The sequence below is a fragment of the Sus scrofa genome, chromosome 2, assembly GCF_000003025.6.
Source record: "Sus scrofa isolate TJ Tabasco breed Duroc chromosome 2, Sscrofa11.1, whole genome shotgun sequence".
Lineage (NCBI taxonomy): Eukaryota > Metazoa > Chordata > Mammalia > Artiodactyla > Suidae > Sus > Sus scrofa.
Window position 1 is genome coordinate 40,985,260 of NC_010444.4, and position 23,943 is coordinate 41,009,202.

Consider the following 23,943-nt stretch of genomic DNA (forward strand, 5'->3'; position numbering starts at 1 on the left):
TTACAAAGTGACAAACGAAAAATCGGAGTTCCCACTGTGGCTCAGCGCATTAAGAACCCAACTAGTATCCATGGGGATGTGGGCTTGATGCCTGGCCTCACTCAGTGGGTTAAGGATCCGGCAGCCTTAGCACAAGCTGTAATGTAGGTTGAGTATGCCACTCGGATCCCGAGTTGCTGTGGCTGTGGCGTAGGCCAGCAGCTGCAGTTCCAATTCGACCCCTAGCCCAGGAACTTCCATATGTCAAGAAAATAAAAAAATAAAAAGCTAAATAAAAATCCAACAAACCAATATAAATATTACATTAAAATACAATATACAAATTCACATTTGCTGAAAAATACAAATGACTTTTAATCTTATGGAAAACTGTGAAACTAAATTCATAATAAAAGAAATGCAATTATCCTGAGATATATTTTACTTACAAAAATTTCAAAGATCAAAAAATTTGATTAATATTTGGAAGATTCTGTTTTGGTTGATGCTGTGGGACATTTCTGGTGGGAGTGAAGACTGATAGAGCCCCAGACAGAAGACAATTTGTAATATGTATAAATATATAGAAAGTCATAATTTTTTCCTTGTAATTCCTTATTTATCTTTAAAGTATATTTGTATACATATGTACAAAGTTAATAAATTCAGAATTATTTTGTATTAACAAAGACTAGAAAGAAAGAGCAAAATTGGCCATTAGTATTGTGTAATTTTTTTTTTTTTTTTCTTTTTAGGGCCGCGCCTGCGGCACATGGAGGTTCCCAGGCTAGGGGTCAAATTAGAGCTACAGCTGCTGGCCTACGCCACAGCCACAGCAACGCCAGATTCAAGCTGCATCTGCACCCTACACCACAGCTCACGGCAACGCTGGATCCTTAACCCACTGAGCGAGGCCAGGGATTGAACCCAGGGATCAAACCCGAAACCTCATGGTTCCTAGTCGGATTCATTTTCACTACGCCATGACGGGAATGCCAGTATTGTGTAGTTTATATAGTCCATCGGTACAATGGGAACCTGCGTAGCTACTTAAAAAAGAGAAAAAAAAAAAGCAGGAGTTCCTATTGTGGCGCAATCAAAATGAACCTGACTAGTATCCATGAAGAAGTGGGTTTGATCCCTGGCCTCACTCAGTGGGTCAAAAATCCCACATTGCCTTGGGTTGTGGTATAGGTAGCAGACATGGCTCAGATCCTGCATTGCTGTGGCTGTGGTGTAGGTTGGCTGTTGTAGCTCTGATTTGACCTCTAGCTGGAAACTTCCATGTGCCGGGTGTTCGGCCCTAAAAAGCAAAAAAAAAAAAAAAAAAAAAAAAAAAAAAAAGAAAAGAAAGAAAAAAGCAACAAACCTTTGCTTTTGGATATGGAAGAACCTCCAAGATATATTGTTTAAAACAATGTGTATCTGTGTGAAAAGGATATACATGCAATATACACATTTTTTTAAAATTAGTATCAAGGGCACTGCCTGGAAACCCTGCTTTATTCCCTTCCTTCTTCTGTTCTCCAGAATCATTAATTATTGACTCATTTCATGGTTGGTGGAGGCAAGTCTTGCTGGTCCTGTGCCCTCATGTGGCTTAGAGAGAAGCCCCAAGAGAGAAGCAAACATCTCCTTGGCTAATCACATTGATCACCTCTTAGAGCATAAGAGCTATGTGTCCTTCAGGGGGAGGGGAAAAGTCCTTTTCCAAACAGGTGAGAATGGAAAGACACAAAGGGGAGAAAGTGGAGAAAGACCCCCCCATCCTCCCACACTCGACTTTGCAGATACAACTCTTCTATGGTGTAGGAAACTACAAAGAGAACAGACATATCAATTAGGAAAAACGGCCAGAACACAAATGCCTTGGGTGACTCACTTGAAAAAAAAAAACAAACTGTTTGAGGATAAGTAAAATACTATCATTCAATATGCTAATTTTTATTTATACAGAGGAATTGAGCAAGAAGGACTTTGCCAATGCACCTTGGATTTAAGACCTCTCTTTCCACTAACACCCAAGTCAGGAGCGATACCAGCAACTGAATTTCAGCTGGAGAAAGGGCCACAGGTAAGAGTCTCTTCTGGGGAGTAATTCTATTGTTTTTCTCTTTTGAGATCCTTTTCTCATGTAATTGGCAAATTCCAGTTGGGGAAAAGTTGTATTTTCTACTCATTATGGGGTCTGCACTGGGCAGAGTAGGACCTTAGGAAATGCTTATTGATTGACTTTAGCCTGCTTTATTGGGTGACAAATCGGCCACAAACTAATAAAACTTTGGAACCCTCTCATAGAGATCTGGACTGAGAATTAAGGGTCATGCTTCTTCCTAAAACCCATTTCAATCTTTCCTACAATAATCATTCTAATAAGAGCAAATGGGAAACAGGAACTGGGCTGTCTTTGAAATTCTAAATTGTGAAACATATGTCTATCCTAATTGTGATTCTCTGACTCTTTTACTTCAGCACAATGAAGCTTTTCATAGGCCTTATTTTCTGTTCCTTGGTGATGGGAGTCAGCAGTGATGGCTGGTTTTCATTCTTCAAGGAGGCTGTGCAAGGTAAGAGTCCTGGAGGGTGGAGGGTGTGCCCACCTGTCCCCAGAATTCACTCAGACCAGAGGGCACACACCCATCAGATGTGGGTGCTCCTGGGAGAAGCCACCAGTGGGTCAGAGCCTTTTGTTTCTCCTTCCAGACTGGTCTGACTCAGCACCCTCCATGGGCATCTCTGGACCACAGGTCTAAGGTGCTTTGGAGCCAGCCTGTCCTTTCTGTTGGTGGGCAGAGGGCTTAGGACTTTCTGGGGGTGAGCGCCTCATGGGGATTCACAAATGGCAAATTTCTCAATCTTGAAGTTAACCTTTGAAATTGGTACATCCCCAGAGTAAGAATGAGCTAAATAAACCTCATGCTCTACTCCAGGGAGAGAGCAGAGGAGCTATGCTTACAAGGAGGATCCCATCCATTATCCAAGCAAATGCCAGTGGTTGCCTCATGGAAATAAAGCCCTCACTCCTATCCGTGTGATGAAAAGAGCAAATTCTCACTGATGAGCCACACTAGGACTGAGATAAAACCACTCCTGGTGGGAAATGAAGCTTATTGGTCACTTATTAATATAGGAAAATTGTGTTGTCAACTTTTGCAATAGTTGAACTTTGCATGTAGTTACTAATTTTATTTTACCTTCATTATTCCTTCTTCAATGTTCTTCCTTTATATAGATCTTTTTCTCTTTCTTTTTTTTTTCTTTTTAATTTTTTTAGGGCTGCACCCAAAGCATATGGAAGTTCCCAGGCTAGGGATCAAATTGGAGCTGTAGCTGCTGTAGCTGCTGTAGCTGCTGGCCTACATCGGGTTCATTTCTGCTTAGCTACAATGGGAATTCTTGTATCTGAGTTTCTGACCTATACTATTTTCGTTCTCTCTCCAAAACTTCTTTCAGCATTTCTTGCAAGGTAGGTCTACTGTAACAAATTCCCTCGATTTTTGTAGGAGAAAGTCTTTCTCTCTCCTTCACTCTCCCCCACCCCTGGCTATGTCCCTGGCTTGCGGGAGTTCTGGGCCAGGAACCAAACCCTCACCACAGCGCTGACAACACTGGATCCTTAACCCACTGAGCCACTAGGGAATTCTTCCTTCACTTTTGAAGGATAATTTCACAGGGTACAGAGTGCTGGGTTGGTAGGTTTTTTTCTCTCAACACTAAATACTTCATTCTCTTTTGTTTGCATGGGCTCTACAGAGAAGTCAGATTTAATTCTTACCTTTGTTCCCCTAGATATAAGGTTTTTTTTTTTTTTCTGGTTTCTTTCAGATTTTTTTTTCTGGTCTTTGATTTTCTGACATGCCTGTGTAGGGTTTTGTTTTTTGTTTTTCTGTTTATCCTGCTTGGCATTCTCTGAGTTTCCCAGGTCTATGGTTCAGTATCTGACATTAACTTGGGGGAATTCTCAGTCATTATTGTTTCAACTATTTCTTCTGTTCCTTTCTCTGTTTCTTCTCCTTCTGGTTATCCCACACACGTATATTGCACCTTTTGTAAGTGTCCCACAGTGTTTGTATATTCTGTTCTGATTTTCTCAGATTTGTTCTCTGCTTTTCAATTTTTGAGGATTCTATTAATATATCTTGATACTGCAGAGCTGCTTTTCTCAGCTGTGTCTATTCTACCAATAGGCCCATTTCTGCTACAGCATTTTTTTATTTCTATAATTTTTTTCTTTCTTAGTATTTTCATCTCTGCTTACATTAGTCATCTCTTCTTTCATGTTGTCTACTCTATCCATTGAGCCCTTAGAATATTAATCATTGTTGTTTTAAGTTCTCAACTTGATAATTCCCTCTATCTCTTTTAATTATATATTTTGCCTTTCGATGTACCTTGTAACTTTTTCTTGATAGCCAGACTTGATGGGCCTGTTAGAAAGAATTGCTCTAAATAGTCCATTAGGAATGCGCTGATAGAATAGGGAAGCATTCTGTAGTCCTATGTCTAGGTCTGTTTTTTGATGAACCCATGGTGCTGGACTGTGAACTTCACAGGTGTTTCTATTTTTTTTTCCCCCTCAACTGGGGCAGGATGGCTAGACTGGGCAGGAGTTGGTTATTTCCCTCCCCCAGATCAGTTATACCTCAATAATACAGAGCTTTCTGAGAGAGGCGTTGTTAAGAAAAACCGAGAACCCTGGCTTGTTTCACAATGTTTCCTTTTCCTCCCTTCTTGCTGGAGGTTCAAGGGGATTTTTATTTTTATTTTTTATGTTTTTTGCTTTTTAGGGTTGCACCATGGCATTATGGAAGTTCCCAGGCTACGGGTTGAATCAGAGCTGTAGTTGCTGGCCTACGCCACAGCCAGAGCAACACGGGATCCGAGCCACGTCTAAGACCTATACCATAGCTCACGGCAACGCCGGATCCCTAAACCACTGAATGAGCCTGGGGATGGAACCCACATCCCCATAGGTACTAGTCAGATTCATTTCTGCTGCACTACAATGGGAACTCCTCAAGGGGATTTTTTTCTTAAATAATATTTTCTGTGAGTACCTGGTTGAGCTCCTGAAGGTAACTCTTACAATATTATGGGGGCCCAGTAATGGCTGGGTCTCCCTGGAATTCTCACTCTCAGAGCTGTCTCCACTGAGCCTCTAGCAGTTTGTCAACTCCAGTTCTGGTCCCCTAGCCCCAGCACTGGTTCCTGCAGCAGTTTCTACTCCTGAGTCTCTGTTCCAGGAGGCCATTTTTTAAAATTTATTTTTTATTGTTATTTCCTCCAACACACCTTTTTCTTCCCCACTCTACAGCATGGGGACCCAGTTACACATACATGTATACATAATTTTTTCTCCCATTGTCGTGCTGCCTTGTAAGTATCTAGATGTAGTTCTCAGTGCTATATAGCAGGATCTCATTGTAAATCCATTCCAAGAGCAATAGTTTGCATCTGTTAACCCCAAGCTCCCAATTCCTTCTACTCCCTCCCCCTCCCCCCAAGCAACCACAAGTCTATTCTTCAAGTCCATGATTTTCTTTTCTGTGGAAAGGTTCATTTGTGCTGTATATTAGGTAACAGATATGAATGATATCATATGGTATTTGTTTTTCTCTTTCTGACTTATTTCACCCTGCATGAGAGTCTCTAGTTCCATCCATGTTGCTGCAAATGGCATTATATCATTCTTTTTTATGGCTGAGTAGTATTCCATTGTTTATATATACATCACATCTTCCTAATCCAGTCATCTGTTAATGGACATTTGGGTTGTTTCCATGTCTTGGCTACTGTGAATAGAGCTGCAATGAACATGCAGGTGCATGTGCATGTGTCTTTTTTAAGGAATGTTTTGTCCAGATATATACCGAAGAGTGGGATTGCTGGGTCGTATGGTAGTTCTATGTATAGATTTCTTTTTTTGTTGTTGTTTTTTTTGGTTTTTTTTTGTTTTGAAATCTGTGAGTTTATTTCTTTTTTTTTTTTTTTTCCCACTGTACAGCAAGGGGGTCAGGTCATCCTTAGATGTATACATTGCAGTTACAGTTTTTTTCCCCCACCCTTTCTTCTGTTGCGACATGAGTATCTAGACATAGTTCTCAATGCTATTCAGCAGGATCTCCTTATAAATCTATTCTAGGTTGTGTCTGATAAGCCCAAGCTCCCGATCCCTCCCACTCCCTCCCCCTCCCATCAGGCAGCCACAAGTCTCTTCTCCAAGTCCATGATTTTCTTTTCTGAGGAGATGTTCATTTGTGCTGGATATTAGATTCCAGTTATAAGTGATATCATATGGTATTTGTCTTTGTCTTTCTGGCTCATTTCACTCAGTATGAGATTCTCTAGTACCATCCATGTTGCTGCAAATGGCATTATGTCATCCTTTTTTATGGCTGAGTAGTATTCCATTGTGTATATATACCAAATCTTCCGAATCCAATCATCTGTTGATGGACATTTGGCTTGTTTCCATGTCCTGGCTATTGTGAATAGGGCTGCAATGAACATGCGGGTGCATGTGTCTCTTTTAAGTAGAGCTTTGTCCGGATAGATGCCCAAGAGTGGGATTGCAGGGTCATATGGAAGTTCTCTGGATAGATTTCTAAGGTATCTCCAAACTGTTCTCCATAGTGGCTGTACCAGTTTACATTCCCACCAGCAGTGCAGGAGGGTTCCCTTTTCTCCACAGCCCCTCCAGCACTTGTTATTTGTGGATTTATTAATGATGGCCATTCTGACTGGTGTGAGGTGGTATCTCATGGTAGTTTTGATTTGCATTTCTCTTATAACCAGCGATGTTGAGCATTTTTTCATGTGTTTGTTGGCCATCTGTATATCTTCTTTGGAGAAATGTCTATTCAGGTCTTTTGCCCATTTTTCCATTGTTTGATTGGTTTTTTTGCTGTTGAGTTGTATAAGTTGCTTGTATATTCTAGAGATTAAGCCCTTGTCAGTTGCATCATTTGAAACTATTTTCTCCCATTCTGTAAGTTGTCTTTTTGTTTTCTTTTTGGTTTCCTTTGCTGTGCAAAAGCTTTTCAGTTTGATGAGGTCCCATGGGTTTATTTTTGCTCTAATTTCTATTGCTTTGGGAGACTGACCTGAGAAAATATTCATGATGTTGATGTCAGAGAGTGTTTTGCCTATGTTTTCTTCTAGGAGTTTGATGGTGTCCTGTCGTATATTTAAGTCTTTCAGCCATTTGGAGTTTATTTTTGTGCATGGTGTGAGGGTGTGTTCTAGTTTCATTGCTTTGCCTGCAGCTGTCCAGGTTTCCCAGCAATGCTTGCTGAATAGACTTTCCTTTTCCCATTTGATGTTCTTGCCTCCCTTGTCAAAGATTAATTGACCATAGGTGTCAGGGTTTATTTCCGGATTCTCTATTCTGTTCCATTGGTCTGTCTGTCTGTTTTGATACCAGTACCACACTGTTTTGATGACTGTGGCTTTGTAGTATTTCTTGAAGTCTGGGAGAGTTATGCCTCCTGCTTGGTTTTTGTTTCTCAGGATTGCTTTGGCGATTCTGGGTCTTTTGTGGTTCCATATAAATGTTTGGATTGTTTGTTCTAGTTCTGTGAACAATGTCATGGGTAATTTGATAGGGATTGCATTGAATCTGTAGATTGCTTTGGGTAGGATGGCCATTTTCACAATATTGATTTTTCCAATCCAGGAACATGGAATATCTTTCCATTTCTTTACGTCTTCTTTGATTTCTTTGATTAAAGTTTTATAGTTCTCGGCATATAGGTCCTTTACCTCTTTGGTCAGGTGTATTCCGAGGTATTTGATTTTGTGAGGTACAATTTTAAAAGGTATAATTTTTTTGTATTCCTTTTCTAATGTTTCATTGCTGGTATACAGAAATGCAACTGACTTCTGAATGTTAATCTTATATCCTGCCACTTTGCTGAATTTATTAATCAGTTCAAGGAGTTTTGGGGTTGAGTCCTTAGGGTTTTCTAGGTATAGTATCATATCATCTGCATACAGTGACAGTTTGATCTCTTCTCTTCCTATATGGATGCCTTTTATTTCTTTTGTTTGTCTAATTGCTGTGGCTAAGACTTCCAAAACTATGTTGAAGAGCAGTGGTGAGAGTGGGCATCCCTGTCTTGTTCCAGATTTGAGTGAGAAGGCTTTCAGTTTTTCCCCATTGAGGATTATATTTGCTGTGGGTTTCTCATAAATGGCTTTGATTATATTCAGGAATGTTCCCTCTATACCCACTTTGGCGAGGGTCTTGATCATGAATGGATGTTGAACTTTGTCAAATGCTTTTTCTGCGTCTATTGAGATGATCATATGATTTTTGACCTTTTTTTTGTTAATGTGGTGTATGATGCTGATTGATTTGCGTATGTTGAACCATCCTTGTGAACCTGGGATGAACCCAACCTGGTCATGGTGTATAATTTTTTTGATATGTTGTTGGATTTGGTTGGCTAAGATTTTGTTGAGAATTTTTGCATCTATATTCATCAATGATATTGGCCGATAGTTTTCTTTTTTGGTGGTATCTCTGTCTGGTTTTGGAATGAAGGTGATGGTGGCCTCATAGAATGTCTTTGGGAGTATTCCTTCTTCTTCAACCTTTTGAAAGAGTTTAAGGAGGATGGGCACCAATTCCTCTTTATATGTTTGGTAAAATTCACCTGTGAAGCCATCTGGTCCTGGACTTTTATTTGTAGGGAGTGATTTTATGACCTCTTCAATTTCATTTCTAGTGATCGGTCTGTTCAGTTGGTCTGTTTCTGCTTGATTCAGTTTTGGCAAGCTGTAAGATTCTAGAAAATTGTCCATTTCTTCCAGATTGTCAAACTTGTTGCCATACAGTTGTTCATAGTATTCTCTTATGGTTTTTTGTATTTCTGCTGTATCCGTTGTGATTTCTCCTTTTTCATTTATAATTTTGGTGATTTGGGTTCTTTCTCTCCTCTTTTTAGTGAGTCTGGCCAGGGGTTTGTCAATTTTGTTCACCTTTTCAAAGAACCAGCTCTTGGTTTTATTAATTTTCTCTATTGTTTTTTGAGTCTCTATTTGATTGATTTCTTCTTTGATCTTTATAATTTCCTTCCTTCTGCTGACTTTAGGACTTTTTTGTTCTTCTTTTTCGAATTCGTTTAGGTGGAGGGTTAAGTTGTCCATTTGGGATCTTTCTTCTTTTTTGAGAAAGGCCTGGATTGCTATAAATTTCCCTCTGAGCACTGCTTTCGCAGCATCCCATAGATTTTGAGAGGTTGTGTCTTCATTATCATTTGTTTCAAGGTAGTTTTTAATTTCCTTCTTGATTTCCTCATTGTCCCATTGGTTTTTTAGTAGCATGTTGTTTAGTCTCCATGGAGTAGGTTTTTTCTCTTTGCTTTTCCCATGGTTGATTTCTAATTTCATGGCATTGTGGTCAGAGAAGATACTTGAGATAATTTCTACGCTCCTAAATTTATTGAGATTAGCTTTGTGTCCCAATATGGGGTCGATTCTTGAGAATGTTCCATGAGCATTTGAGAAGAATGTGTATTCTGCTTTTTTTGGATGTAGTGTCCTGAAGATATCAATTAAGTCTAACTTTTCTATTGTTTCCTTTAGGATCTCTGTTGCTTTATTGGTTTTCTGTCTAGAGGATCTGTCCATTGATGTGAGGGGGGTATTTAGGTCTCCTACTATGATTGTATTCTCATCAATATCTCCCTTTATGTCTGTTAATATTTGTTGTATGTATGTGGGTGCTCCTGTATTTGGGGCATATATGTTGACAATAGTAACATCCTCTCCTTGGATGGATCCCTTAATCATTAAGTAGTTTCCTTCTTTGTCTTTCTTTATGTCTTTTGTTTTAAAGTCTATTTTGTCTGATATGAGCGTTGCGACTCCTGCTTTTCTGTCATGTCTATTGGCGTGAAATATTTTTCCCCACCCTTTCACTTTCAATCTATATGTATCTTTTGTCCTAAGGTGAGTTTCTTGTAGGCAGCATATTGAAGGTTTTTGCCTTTTTATCCACTCAGCCACTCTGTGTCTTTTGATTGGGGCATTCAGTCCATTGACATTTAAGGTGATAATTGATAGATGATTATTTATTGCCATTTGAATCTCGTGTTCCAGTTGATTCTATGGTTCTCCATTTTTTTTTTTTTTTTTTTTTGGTTGGATGGTCTCCTGTTATTATCTGCTTGAGTGGTTTTTTTTTTTTTTTCATTTTTTGCAAATGCAGTATTTGGTTTTGGCTTGTGGTTGCCCTGTTTTTTAAGTATGCTAACCCCTTCCCATAATTGTGTGTTTTAGCCTGATGGTCCTGTAAGTTCAAACACTTCATTACTATATTAAAATTAAGAAGAGAGACATACATATAAACAAAAAGGGTTATTTACCTCCTGACATCCCTTGCCCACATTTTATGGTTTTGATGACTCTTTTTTATTTTTTTCTTTTTAATTTTATTTTGTTTGAAGCATGTTCATGATTAAATCTGTATGCTGGCTTATTTGAGTGACTGCTCTCTGATTGCAGTTTCCTCAGTCCTAGTTCTTCCTCTTCTTCTTCTTTTTTTTTTTCTTTTCTTTTTTCTTCCCTTTCCTTCCTTTCTTTTTGGTTTAGAGAAGCCCTTTCAATATTTCCTTTAACCTGGGTTTTGTGTTGCTGTATTCTTTAAGTTTTTGTTTGTTGGGAAAAATTTTTATTTCCCCTTCTATTTTAAATGATATTCTTGCTGGATAGAGTATTCTAGGTTGCATATTTTTTCCTTTGAGCACTTTAAATATCTCTTGCCATTCCCTCCTGGCCTGTAGTGTTTCTGTAGAGAAATCAGCTTATATTCTTATGGGGGTTCCCTTGTAGGTAACATTCTGTTTTTCTCTTGCTGCCTTTAGGATCCTCTCTTTATCACTAACTTTTGCCATTTTTATTATGATGTGTCTTGGTGTGGGTCTGTTTGGGTTCAGTTTGTTTGGGGCCCTCTGTGCTTCTTGTATCTTGAATCCAGTATCCTTTAGATTTGGGAAGTTTCCAGCAATAATTTCTTCAAATATATTTTCCATTCCCTTATCTTATTCTACTCCTTCTGGAATTCCTATTATGCGTAGATTGGCCCGCTTTATATTATCCCATAGGTCTCTTATATTGCTTTCCATTTTTTTGATTCGGTTTTCTGTCTGTTGACCAGATTGAGTGATTTCCATTATTCTATCTTCCATATCACTGATTCGTTCTTCGGCATTATTCATTCTGGTTTTTACTGCCCCTAGTTCAGTTTGCATCTCTGCAAATGAATGTTCTAGTTTTTCTTGGCTCCTCCTTATATTTTCTAGTTCCTTTCTGAGGGTATCTGCATTACTGTTCATATCTTCTCTTAATTCCTTCAGTATTTTCACTATTTCTCTTTTGAACTCCAGGTCTGTCAGACTGCCGAGATCTGTTTCATTGTTGACTGTTTTAGGTGAGTTCTCCTGTTGGTTTGACTGGGGGTGGTTTCTCAGCTTCTTCATCTTGCTTGTTGTTTTCTTTCTCCTGAGGGAGTTGTACTCTCCGTGATCGGGCAGTGTTTGCCTTGTCACTGCTGTGGAATATTTCCTGAGGGCTGGTGTTGTTGGTCAATCTTTTTTGAGGCAGTGTGGCTTTTCTGGAGTGTTGATGGGGCTAACAGTGTTTCTTTGAAGCAAAGGAGGACTTCCTGAGGGCAGACAGGACTGAGAGGTCCACACCGCGATGGTAGCAGATTTCACTTGGTCATGCAGAGCTTGCTCTGGTGTTTTTAGGCTGTGGGGTTCTTGCAGGGGGTTGGCGGTGTTGGGCAGCTGCTCTTCAGGGGTACATCACCCCCTGGGGGCTGAAGCAGCTATCTGGGTCACTGAGAACCTAAGAGGCTCTTCCCTAGGGCAGCCCAACTCAGAAGGACAGCCTGAGAATGTAGGTGGATCTTTTCACAGTCTGGCTGAGCTTGTTGCAGCTTTTCTGGGCTGCAGGGGGTCCTGCCTGGAGCTGGCAGTCCTATGCAGCTGGTCCACTAGAGCATCCCCTGGGGGCTTGGGTGGGTAGCAGGGCCGTTGGAAACCGAAGAGGCTCCTCCCCGGGGCAACCCGACTCAGAAAAACCGTCTGAGAATTAGGCCGATCTATTCACAGCCTGGCTAAGCTTGTTCTAGCTTTTCTAGGCTGCAGGCCTTTTCTCGGGGGCTGGTGCTGTTTGGTGCTGCTCTGCGGAAGTGTAGCCCCTCCAAAGGGCAAGCAGGCCTGTGCAGGGACAGCCCCTGCGGTGGTAGGCTTCAGGCAATTGTTGAGGCCAGCCCTCCCGGATGGCAGGCAGCCCCAGGTCCGTGAGAGCTAGCTAGCGGGCCTGTAAGCTTGCTGTGGCGTGGGGGGTATTCTATAGGGACCCACCCCTTCTTCTCTCCCCTCCCCAGCACGGGCGCAGACCAGGCTCTTCTCCCAGGTTCCCTCTGATGTGGCTTTCCCCTTCCCCACCCCTGGAGTATTGCTCCCTTCCTCTGCGACAGCTTTGTTTTCTAGTCTCCCAGGCAGTCTCTGTCCCGTCAACTGGTTTCTAGACCTCCCAAGCAGTTTCCGCTCTGCCCCGCCCCCTAGCCCGGGGACTAACCTTCTGCAGCGAGGTCTCGGTGCCCAGCCCCACCCGGCGTCCCCCAGCCCCCTCTCGGGGACTAACCTTCGGCGGCGAGGTCTCGGTGCCCAGCCCCCCCCAGGCGTCCCCCGGCCCTTTCTCAGGGATTAACCTTCTGAGGCGAGGTCTCAGTGTTCAGCCCCCACCCCGGCGTCCCCCGGCCCTTTCCCGGGGACTAACCTTCGGAGGCGAGGACTCGTGCCCAGCCCCCACCCAGGCGTCTCAATTTTTGGTGACTGTGCCCGTAGTTCAGATGGTCCGTTGGGTTCTTGATCGGCTTTTCCGTACTCCAACTTACTGCTACACTCTTCTCTGCATCTGGAGATTCCTCCGGTTCGTTTGATCTTTTGCCCGGTAGGTGACTTTCCAGGGTGCGGGATCCCTTTCTCCTCCGCAGTTCCCTTTCGGGAGCCCCCGTCCCGCTCGGATTCACCTTCTCTCACTCTCCTCTTTTCTCCTGTTCTGCCCAATAATGTCACGAATTTCTTGCCGTTATTGGAGTTTAGGTTCCTCTGCCAGCAATTGGTTGCTGTTATGTGCGAGTCATTTATTCTGTAGATGTGCTTTTTTTGTTGTGTTTGTGGGAGAGGGCGAGCGTGTCTTCCTACTCCTCCGCCATCTTGTCCTCTCTCTCTCTGTAGATTTCTAAGACACCTCCATACTGTTTTCTTTTTTTTCTTTTCTTTTTTTTTTTTTTTGTCTTTTGTCTTTTTTTTGTTGTTGTTGTTGTTGTTGCTATTTCTTGGGCCGCTCCCGCGGCATATGGAGGTTCCCAGGCCAGGGGTTGAATTGGAGCTGTAGCCACCGGCCTACGCCAGAGCCACAGCAACGCGGGATCCGAGCCACGTCTGCAACCTACACCACAGCTCACGGCAACGCCGGATCCTTAACCCACTGAGCAAGAGCAGGGACCGAACCCGCAACCTCATGGTTCCTAGTCGGATTCGTTAACCACTGTGCCACGACGGGAACTCCCATACTGTTTTCCATAGTGGCTGTACCAGCTTACATTCCCAGCAAAAGTGCAGGAGGGTTCCCTTTTCTCCACAACCCCTCCAGCACTTGTTATTTGTGGATTTATTAATGATGGCCATTCTTACTGGTGTGAGGTGGTATCTCATGGTAGTTTTGATTTGCATTTCTCTAATAATTAGGGATGTTAAGCATTTTTTCATGTGCTTGTTGGCCATCTGTATATCTTCCTTGGAAAATTGTTTATTCAGGTCTTTTGCCCATTTTTCCACTGGGTTGTTGGCTTTTTTGCTGTTGAGTTGTATAAGTTGCTTGTATATTCTAGAGATTAAGCCCTTGTCAGTTGCATCATTTGAAACTATTTTCTCCCATTTTGTAAGTTGTCTCTTTGTTTTCTTTTTGGTTTCTTTTGCTGTGCAAAAGCTTGTCAGTTTGATTAGGTCCCATTGGTTTATTTTTGCTTTTATTTCTGTGGCTTTGGGAGACTGACCTGAGGAAATATTCATAAGGTCGATGTCAGAGGATGTTTTGCCTCTTTCTTTTCCAGGAGTTTGATGGTGTCTTGTTTTATATTTAAGTCTTTAAGCCATTTTGAGTTTATTTTCATGCATGGCGTGAGGGTATGTTCTAGTTTCATTGATTTGCATGCAGCTGTCCAGGTTTCCCAGCAATTCTTGCTGAATAAACCTTCTTTTTCCCTTTTTATGTTCTTGCATCCTTTGTCAAAGATTAATTGGCCATAGGTGTCAGGGTTTATTTCTGGGTTCTCTATTCTGTTCCATTGGTCTGTATGTCTGTTTTGGTACCAGTATCACACTGTCTTGATGACTGTGGCTTTGTAATATTGCTTGAAGTCTGGAAGAGTTATGCCTCAGGAGGCCATTTGTCTGTCTCCCCAGTCTTGGGGGCAGTGGTGTGCCCCACGTCCTTCCCGCTCTTATGGATCCAAGAAGAGTTGTTTATTTTTCAATCTGTTTAGCTTCTTAATTGTTAGGATGGAGTGGTGATGTTTAAACTCCTTCCATGAGGAACTGAAGCTGATGTTATTAATTTTGCAATTTGTTGTAGTTTTTGTGCTGAAATTTGACAAATTCATTTTTTCTGATTTTGAACCTCATGTTCTATTCTCTTTTTTATTGTATCCTCCGATTATCAGGGTTTGTGAAGATTTCAATTTTTAAAATATTTAGTTATATGGAAGCATAGTTGATTTAGTGGTTGTACAGCAAAGTGATTCAGTTATATATAATATATAATTTTCAGATTATTTTCCATTACAGTTTATTACAAGTTATTGAATGTAATTTCCTGTGCTATGCTATACAGTGCATCCTTATTGTTTATTTTAGCTGAATATCAGTTTTTGTTTTTACTAAAAATTTTACTTTATTGAAGCATAGTTGATTTACAATGTTCTGTTAGTTTCAGGTGTATAGCACAGTAATCCAGTTATACATTCTTTTCCCTTAAAAGTTATTATAAAATGTTGAGTATAGTTCCCAGTGCTCTATAGTAGGTCCTTGAATATCAATTTTTAAAAAGAATTTTGGAGGCCATTGCTAAGTTTTTCTGCTCATAGTAAAGAATATTTCCTCCCATAAGTCAGTTTATTTCAGAATTTGTCATGTGACCCACCCCCATTTAAAGCCAGGAGTGCTTGTAGGAAAAGTACATTTCTGAGCCTCTTTTTATAGCTTGCTGAGTCAGGAATCTTGGAGATGGGGCGAGGGTAGGAATCAGTTTTTGGAACCAACACATTGGGTTATTTTAAGTACAATCCCAATGAGAACAGCTGTCTCAGATTCTACTACCACCGAGTGATAGAATGTGTCAGGTGCTTGGAGAACTCTTACTAATCAACCTAGAAAACGTGAAGTGAATATCAAGCAGGCATCAGAGAAAGAACAGTCATGGTGCCCTGCCAGAGGTAAACTGTTTGATAGAATCACAGACACAAAATAATAGATACATAAAATTGGTGATAAATATCCCACCGAGCAAAACACATAGAAAATAATTAAGGAGTTCTTGTTGTGGCTTGGTGGGTTAAGGACCTGATGTTGTCTCTGTGAGGATGCATGCGGGTTTGATCCCTGGTTTCTCTCAGTGGGTTAAGGATCCAGTGTTTGCCTCAAGCTGCAGTGTAGATTGCAGATGCAGCTTGGATCTGATGTTGCTGTGGTTGTGGCATAGGCTGGCAGCTGCAACTCCGATTTGACCCCTGGTCTGGGAACTTCCATATACTGCAAGTGTGGCCATAAAAACAAAAACAATAACAATGCAATGAGTTCTAGTTACACCACAGTCTCACCACAATTGATATCATTAGTTTTTAAAATGTTTGTCATTTTGGTGGGGATATGGTGGGGATATCTCATTTTTACCGCTACCTTCAGGAAGAGAAAAAGGAAACCAACTTGCATCAAGTATGCGAGTATGCTACTACCTCCTTTTACCTTCTCATTTATCTACCATGGATGTATGCATGATTCTCCCAACTGAAAGGTGAGCAAGCCAAAGCTCAGTTGGCAAGGCAGAAAGTTAAACCCTCATGTTTCTGCCTTACAGGTAAGTCTGATTAGGCAGGTCCTAGGAGCTCGCTTAGGCAATTCCACGTCATCACTACTGCCTGTTTCAACATTTTTTTCTGTGTCATTTATGCCTGGAACCATCAGATTTATTCAAGCCAGAGCTGCCTTATGGACCATGGCAGCTATAAAAAAGGTAGAACCCCCTTCTCTCACTGTCTGCCTCACATAGTCCCTGGGTCATACATCTGAAGCATCATTCTCCATTGTCACATCCCTTACATGACTGTCACCTCCCTTACATGACTGTCACCTCTTCTTTGCACACAGCACACAGCACACACAGCCCATATCAAACACAGCCCAGAGCATTATAGCCCAATCCAATCCAATCCAATCCAACTCACTGAAAATTACCCTCCTTAGAATCATATGGGGATCCCATCCACAGTAAGGAATATTTATCTCATTCTATGATTTCAAAGGACCACTTTCTCAAGAGTCAAAATCTGAAAAGTAGGGGAAATTTTTCATTCCCCCATTTCTCCAGTATGTCACTGTGTTCATTTTTGTTATTGGGTCTCTTTACCAGGGGCTTCGGACTTGTGGAGAGCCTACTGGGACATGAAAGAAGCCAATTACCAAAATTCAGGCAGATACTTTCGTGCTCGAGGGAACTACGAGGCTGCCCAAAGGGGCCCGGGGGCATCTGGGCAGCAAAAATCATCAGGTAACAGAGGCTCCTGGGGAGGCCAATGAGGCTGAGCAGCACTTGTCTGTTTCCAGAGGGTCAGGAGGCCCTGCGGCTGTTGTCCTCCTGCCCCTAACCCCTGTGTCATGTGGCTAGAAGAGCCAGAGCAGAACTGGTGTGGCACTGTCTCCCCTCACAGCCAAGGAGAAAGTGAGGGATCTCTAAAGAAGTCTTTTTCGGGGCCCTTGAAGAACCAACTGTGGGGGAGTCCCCTTGTGGCTCAGCGGGTTAAGAATCCATCTAGTATCCATGAGAAGGAGGGTTCAATCCCTGGCCCTGCTCAGAGGGTTAAGGATCCTACGTTGCCGTGAGCTGTGGTGTAGGTCGCAGACGCAGCTCAGATTTGGTATTGCTGTGGCTGTGGTGTAGGCCAGTAGCTGCAGCTCTGATTCGACCACTAGCCCGGGAACTTCCATGGGCCACGGGTCTGGCCCTAAAAAGACAAAAAAAGAACCAACTGACTAGGGCTTTGCCCAAGAGGGTGCATATTTTAGCCCCTCCTTCCTTCCTGAGAATGGACTCTTCCAGCCTCCTCTCCATGGTATTCCTTGTCTGGAAGAGGAGAAAACCATTGGGCAATTGGGTGGATGAAACTGTCTTAAGTGACCCAGCTAAAACTCTCCTGTCTCCCTTCCTTCCAGCAATGTCGGGGAATACTTTCAAGGACTCTTACAGTACCTTGGAAGCAGCTCTGAGAGGGAGGAGGACCAGGTGTCCAACCGGAGAGCGGAGGAATGGGGCCGGAGTGGACAAGACCCAGATCACTTCAGACCTGCTGGCCTGCCTAAGAAATACTGAGCCCCCGGCTCCCTCTGCTCCATGGGACTAGGCTATGAGCCACACATCACTCCCCTCACCGCCCCCAACAGGACACAGTGCACTGAGCTTTGTCTCCCCAAGATTTGAGACAGGGCATCCTAAGGTCCCCAATAAATGTTGGTCACACTGAGTTTGTTGATGGAATCTGGAATCTTTGAGATGGACTCTCTGGGAAGAATGGCCACCTGGTGTCACATGGAGGAGAAAGGCACTGTGGCTGATGAGGCTTGCAGGAGCTCCCAGGTGACCTGTACTCATGTCCTGACTTCACATGACCCCACTGAGCCTCTCTTGTTGTAGGGGCCCCAGTTTCTCCTCCTGAGTAATCCCGAGCTGGCAAAGCATTGGCCATCATGCTGGGCTCTCCTATCGCTGGAGGCTTGGCTCTGGCACAAACCCTGGACAACCCTGCCCCCACTTCTTCCTCTGGTCATGTTGACCCTCCTCAGTTATTTGGCTGCTGTTTCAGGCCTCTCTGTGTCCAGACTGTCCACTGCCCAGTCTGTTGCATCCTGAATCCATCTGGCTCCAGGCCTTGTTCAGGGGACCTTGAGAAGATACATTGCTTTAGGAATCTTAATCCCTGGATACTTGTTCTGGAAACTGGCAAAATGGACAGAATAGGCAGTGAAACAACCGAGTCCAGTTATTTCTCATCAACACCAACCCCCAATTCAACTGTTAACCAGTCTTGGCTCATTTTACCTATGTTATAGTTCTCATGGTAGTTTTCCTTATCTTTATTCTCACTATAACGTATTCCATTCTAGAGGGAAGTCAGATATATAGATAGACACAATAAGGTTTAGGAGTTCCCACCATGGCTCAGCGGTAAAGAACCTGACTAGTATCCATGAGGACGAAGGTTCAATCCCTGGTCTCGCTCAGTGGGTTAAGGATCCAGCGTTGCCGTTGTTGTGAGCTGTGATGTAGCTCGAAGACGTGGCTCATATCCTGTGGCAGTAGCCGACGGCTATAGCTCTCTGATTCAACCCCTAGCCTGTAACTTCCATATGCCATGAGTGTGGCCCTAAACACACACACACACACACACACACACACACACACACACACACGCACAAATTTAATAAGAGCCTCCACAGAAGCACACACTGCTGGCAATCCAAACTCTGCGGGAGTGCAGGAGGCTGAAGAGCAGTGATTATAGTAGCTGCTGTGGGAGTTTCCTAGTAGTCTAATTATTATGACTCGGTGTTTTCAGTGTCCTCTTGACATCTCTGATTGGATGGCTTCCATAGAACACAAACTTAGTGTGTCCCAAGGTGAACTCCCAGTTCCCTCCAGAACCCTTCACCCCAGGCTCCTCCATTGCAGTAAATGACACGACGGTTCTCTCGGCCGCTCACCCCACCAACCGAGGGGCGCGCTTGGGCTTCCCTTCCCTTTATCCCACATCCCACCCACTAGCAAGTCCTGTGATTCTACTCCCAAAATTCACCTCTAGTCCGGCAGCCTGGTCTCACGGGCACCTCCATGCTCCTGGCCATGCCCTGCCTCACCTGGGCTCCTGCAGCAGCTGTCTAACTCGTCTCCCCATTTTCATGGCTCCCCCTCAGCTTCAGTTGACTATATAATTCATCATCCAAACCAAGTCACTGTCCCTTGTGAAAAGGCAAATTATTAATTATACCTGGGTGACAGGAGTAAACGGACTGTTCTGGACAAAACAGAGCATATAGTTACCCTCCCTCTCAGTCTAGCACATAAACTATACTTAAATCATGTGTCCCCCACTTCAGATCCTTCAGTGGATTCCCATTTTCCCCTAGAATATAATCCAGGTTCTTGTCTTGGCCTACAAAGTTCAATACAACTGTTCCTGGCTGTCCTTTACATCATCTCATGCCACAGCCTGCCAAGCTCCCCATTGTCCAGTCTTGCCAACAAGCCAAATTCTTTTCTTTCCTTTTTTTAATATTGTAGGGCCACACCCGTGGCCTATGGAGGTTCCCAGGCTGGGGTTGAATCGGAGTTGTAGCTGCCGCCCTATGCCACAGCCACAGCAATGTGGGATCCGAGCCTCGTCTGGGACCTACACCACAGCTCACGGCAACGCCAGATCCCTAACTCACTGATGGAGGCCAGGGATCAAACCCGCATCCTTATGGATCTGAGTCAAGTTCGTTAACCACTGAGCCATGAAGGGAACTCCCAACAAGCCAAATTCTTTATTATTATTATTATTTTTATAGCATTTTTAAAATTACTCAATTACATGTATAGTTGTGCAATGATCACCACAACCCAATTTTATAGCATTTCTATCCCAAACCCCAGCACATCCCCAACCCCCAAGCCATCTCATTCAGAAACTGTAAATTTTTGAAAGTCTGAGTCAGTATCTGTTCTGCACAGAAGTTCATTGTGTCCTTTTTTTTAGATTACACATGTCAGTGATAGCATTTGATGTTGGTGTCTCACTGTCTGACTAACTTCCTTAGCATGATAATTTCTAGGTCCGTCCATGTTGCTGCAAATGCCATTATTTCTTTCCTTTTAATGGCTGAGTAATATTCCATTGTGTATATGTACCACATCTTCTTTATCCACTTCTCTGTCAATGGACATTTAGGTTGTTCCATGTCTTGGCTACTGTATATGGTGCTGCAATGAACATTGGAGTACGTGTTTCTTTTCGAGTCATGGTTTTCTCTGGATAGATGCCCACCAACAAGCCAAATTCTTATTTGTCACAGGTCCTTTGCACATGACATTTTCTCTACCCAGAACACTAATCTGCCTACTCTTCATGTGGCTGGGCATCTCTTACCTGTGGGGCTCTTCTGAAATCACTCTATTGATAGATGCCTTCCTGATCATCCTGACTGGCCCATGTGGTTATTCTTTCCTTTTTTTTTTTAACCAAGTTTATTTCTTTCCTTTTTTTTTTTTTTTTTTTTTATCTTTTTGCCTTTTCTAGGGCCATACCCACAGCAAATGGAGGTTCCCAGGCTAGGGGTCTAATTGGAGCTGTAGCGACCAGCCTATACCAGAGCCACAGCAACGTGGGATTCGAGCCACATCTGCCACCTACAGCACAGCTCACAGCAACGCCAGATCCTTAACCCCCTGAGCAAGGCCAGGGATCAAACCTGTGTCCTCATGGACGCTAGTCGGGTTCGTTAATCACTGAGCCATGACGGGAACTCCCTTAACCAGGTTTCAATATGTGGGATTCTTTTACTAATTTTCTGGTTTATTCTTATTTTTGTTTGGAATTTATTTTGGACCATCTTCTGCTCCGTATTATAAAATTGGTAAGAGAGGTGAGCTTCTCTCTCTTGTTTATACCTGAATATCCCGTACCTGGTGTATTATGGGATGTCAACAAATGTTTATTGAAAATGAATAATTGCATTAATTTGTTATTTTACTAATAAAAAGGTTTTTTTCTCCCCACAGAAGATCTGTCTAGTTAGAAGGACAGGAAGGAGCTAATGAAGAGGGAGACACTAACAATAAAGAAGAAGGAATAATACGGGAATCAAAGGGAAGCAAGAAGCAGGGATCAAAGCTATAAAGGATGCTTAACCTCAAGGGAAGCAGAAAAGAAAAATATGAAGGAAATGGGGTCAGGGGACACAGCACCTTTGAGGTGGAGGCCCTAGAACCTGCAAGAACTCAGTTGTACCTGCTATTGTGCATGACTGTCCCTATGTCTCATCACACGCCTCTGTGTTTGCCCATTTTCTTGTCTGGCTTTAGAGCAAGTAGGTAGGAAACTCAAGGCCAAAGGCACGTCTCTTTTATTGTATGCTATCTTTGTATGTCAGCCACAGTGCCTCACAAATAGTTGCTTTAGACATATTTGTTGAGATGGATGAATGAAATCTGAGAAGAGGTATTGGGGAGAAGTGGACAGAACCTGGAGGAGGGTTTGGGAGTTGTAGAAAGTACAGATGTGGCTTGGATCTGCAGAATGTACTGATGAGTCACTTTGAGGTAACTGCTTTATCTACACCTATGTCACCCTAAGGGACCAACCAAAATGAAATAATTTTACTTTCTCGTAGAAAACGTTTAGTTTTCTGTACCAATGCTTTGTGCACTCTCTCATAGAAATGAAAATTAAGATGGAACTGGCCCTTTATTGTGTCAAATTTAACTTCAAATTTTATGAGTTTTCCTTTGTTTTATATAGTGAAATATTATTGTTCTATTCTCCTGCTCTGACCGTTTTTGGCTGTGTGACCTTGAATATATTACTAAACCTCTCTGAAAAAAAAAAAGAAATGAAAATTAGGAACCCCATGTGTAAATAAACTATTAGTTATTATGGTATCTAATGAGAAACCTTGGGAGAAAGGAATAAATATTTTGAATTTCCAAAATACTGTGCCAGCTCTCAGAAGGGCAAGTTAGCAGGGAACACTCTGTGAGACTAGAGGAGGAGGCAATTCTCTGAGCCTAAGACCCCTGAACTGAAAGATACGTTATTATGTATACACCACCAAGAAAAATGCTACCATTTAAATTTAGACAATGTTTTCTAATCATTCTGAATTTTTATTTTACACTTTTTTTTTTTTTTTTTTTTTTTTTTTTTTGCTGCTTTGATCAGGTCCTTATTTAAAATTAGCTGTTCGGGAGTTCCCGTCATGGCTCAGCGGTTAACAAACCTGACTAGCATCCATGAGGTTACGGGTTTGATCCCTGGGCTCACTCAGTGGGTTAAGGGTCCAGCGTTGCTGTGAACTGTGAACTCTGACTGTAGGTCAAAGACGAGGCTCGGATCCTGCCTTGCTATGGCCGTGGTGTAGGCTGGTGGCTACAGCTCTGATTCAACTCCTAGCCTGGGAACCTCCATGTGCCACGGATGTGGCCCTTAAAAGAGAAGAAGGCAAAAAATAAAGTAAAATAATAACATAAAATAAGCTGTCCAAAATGATCTGACCTTTACGGAATACACCAATTTAAGTTTCGCGTCAGCCTTCTTTTTTTTCTGTGTTGGGTTTCTTTTCAGATGCTGGTTTCTTGGTCACTGCAACCTTTCTTTTTTCCCCCACCAAAGGCTTCTTACGGCCGACGGGCTTCAATCCTTTCTTTCCTACCAGAGGCTTCTTGCCTGGAACCCCCTTCTCATCTGATTTGGCCTCCAGTGCTGTGGCTGCCTTATCCATCAGGATTTTGTGGATCTTGGCCTGGTGCAGAATGGTGTTCTGGCATGTGGGCTTTGCATACAGGTTTAGCTTCAAATAATTCTCAGGGTTTTCAGTGGCTTCTTCCTCAGGACGCTGTGATGAATCTTCTTGCTTGGTGCTCAGGGGAGGGGGGGTGTCAGGGGGCAGGGCTCTTTGGCTCTCTGGGCTTTTCATGATTCTGCTAAGGTCTGTGTTGAGCATCTTGTGTGAGGAGCTTGTAGTTACTCTTGAGGGAGGCAACGTTACACTAAGTGCCACAGAGCTTGTCTAACATGCGGAAAGCACTTTCAGTCCAAAGGCAGAAATGTCCCACGTACCCACCAGGAGCAAGTTTCAAAATGTTCAGTTTGCTTACATTAAGTCAGGCAATTCCAGGGATGTTTCTGAAGGCCTTGATGATACCTTGTCCTCATTATAGACGATGCAGGGGTCCCTGTGCTCCATACGGCATCAGTTTCTCATCTGGTCTCTGCCAGCTCTCATTCACTGAGAGGTGTAAAACTTTTTGATATCATTCCTGGCCTCCAGTTTCTTCAGACGCAAAACAGCCTCCTTGGTCTTCTTGTAGTCTTCAACTTTATCTTCCACCACCAAAGGAAGTTCAAGAACTTCCTCAATACGATGAACTTCAGATATCGTAAGGCCAAGGCAGCCAAGGTAGAGCAGACGGCATATCTCTTCTGCATTGTGTTCACTCTGAGGTGCCAGTGTCGCCAGGTCTTGGTTGGCACAAACATGCGGCCCGCATGATACCTATTTCCAAAAGCACTCTGGCCAGCATGGTAATCCTGCCACCTCAAACCCTGGGAGTTTGAACCCCAGCTCTGCCAGTAGCCTAAGACTCAGCGCTGGTTTGATGACCTGCTAATTCACTGACAGTCTAGGGCTTCTGTTGTTTTTGCACAAGTTGGTGGGAACAAAGTTCACCATAGCTGGTCAAAAGGGAGCCTTGAACACGGAAGGCACAGTGCCATTTTTACGCAATGATCCCTCCTCTTCAGGGTACACTGATATCAGTGGGCAGGCCCACACTATGGCGAGGAGAGGAGAAGGCCACACTCCTCGAAACCCAGCTCCCACAGGAAAAGCTATTTTACACTTTTGGAAAGAGTTCGTTTAG

At 42.8% G+C, this 23,943-nt stretch overlaps 2 protein-coding genes across 2 annotated transcripts; one reads left to right on the forward strand and one right to left on the reverse strand.

The window, feature by feature from the left end:
• On the forward strand, positions 1,610-17,800 carry SAA4 (serum amyloid A-4 protein). The gene is given in 6 exon segments (XM_021083265.1): positions 1,610-1,697; positions 1,936-2,053; positions 2,452-2,546; positions 16,684-16,782; positions 16,785-16,821; positions 17,484-17,800. Coding segments are annotated over 4 exon segments (384 nt in total). The 5' UTR covers positions 1,610-1,697; positions 1,936-2,053; positions 2,452-2,455; the 3' UTR covers positions 17,641-17,800.
• LOC102165880 (60S ribosomal protein L4-like) lies at positions 22,491-23,734 on the reverse strand. Its single transcript, XM_013994507.2, has one exon. It carries the CDS (start codon positions 23,022-23,024, stop codon positions 22,608-22,610), a length of 417 nt encoding a protein of 138 aa, XP_013849961.1. The 5' UTR covers positions 23,025-23,734; the 3' UTR covers positions 22,491-22,607.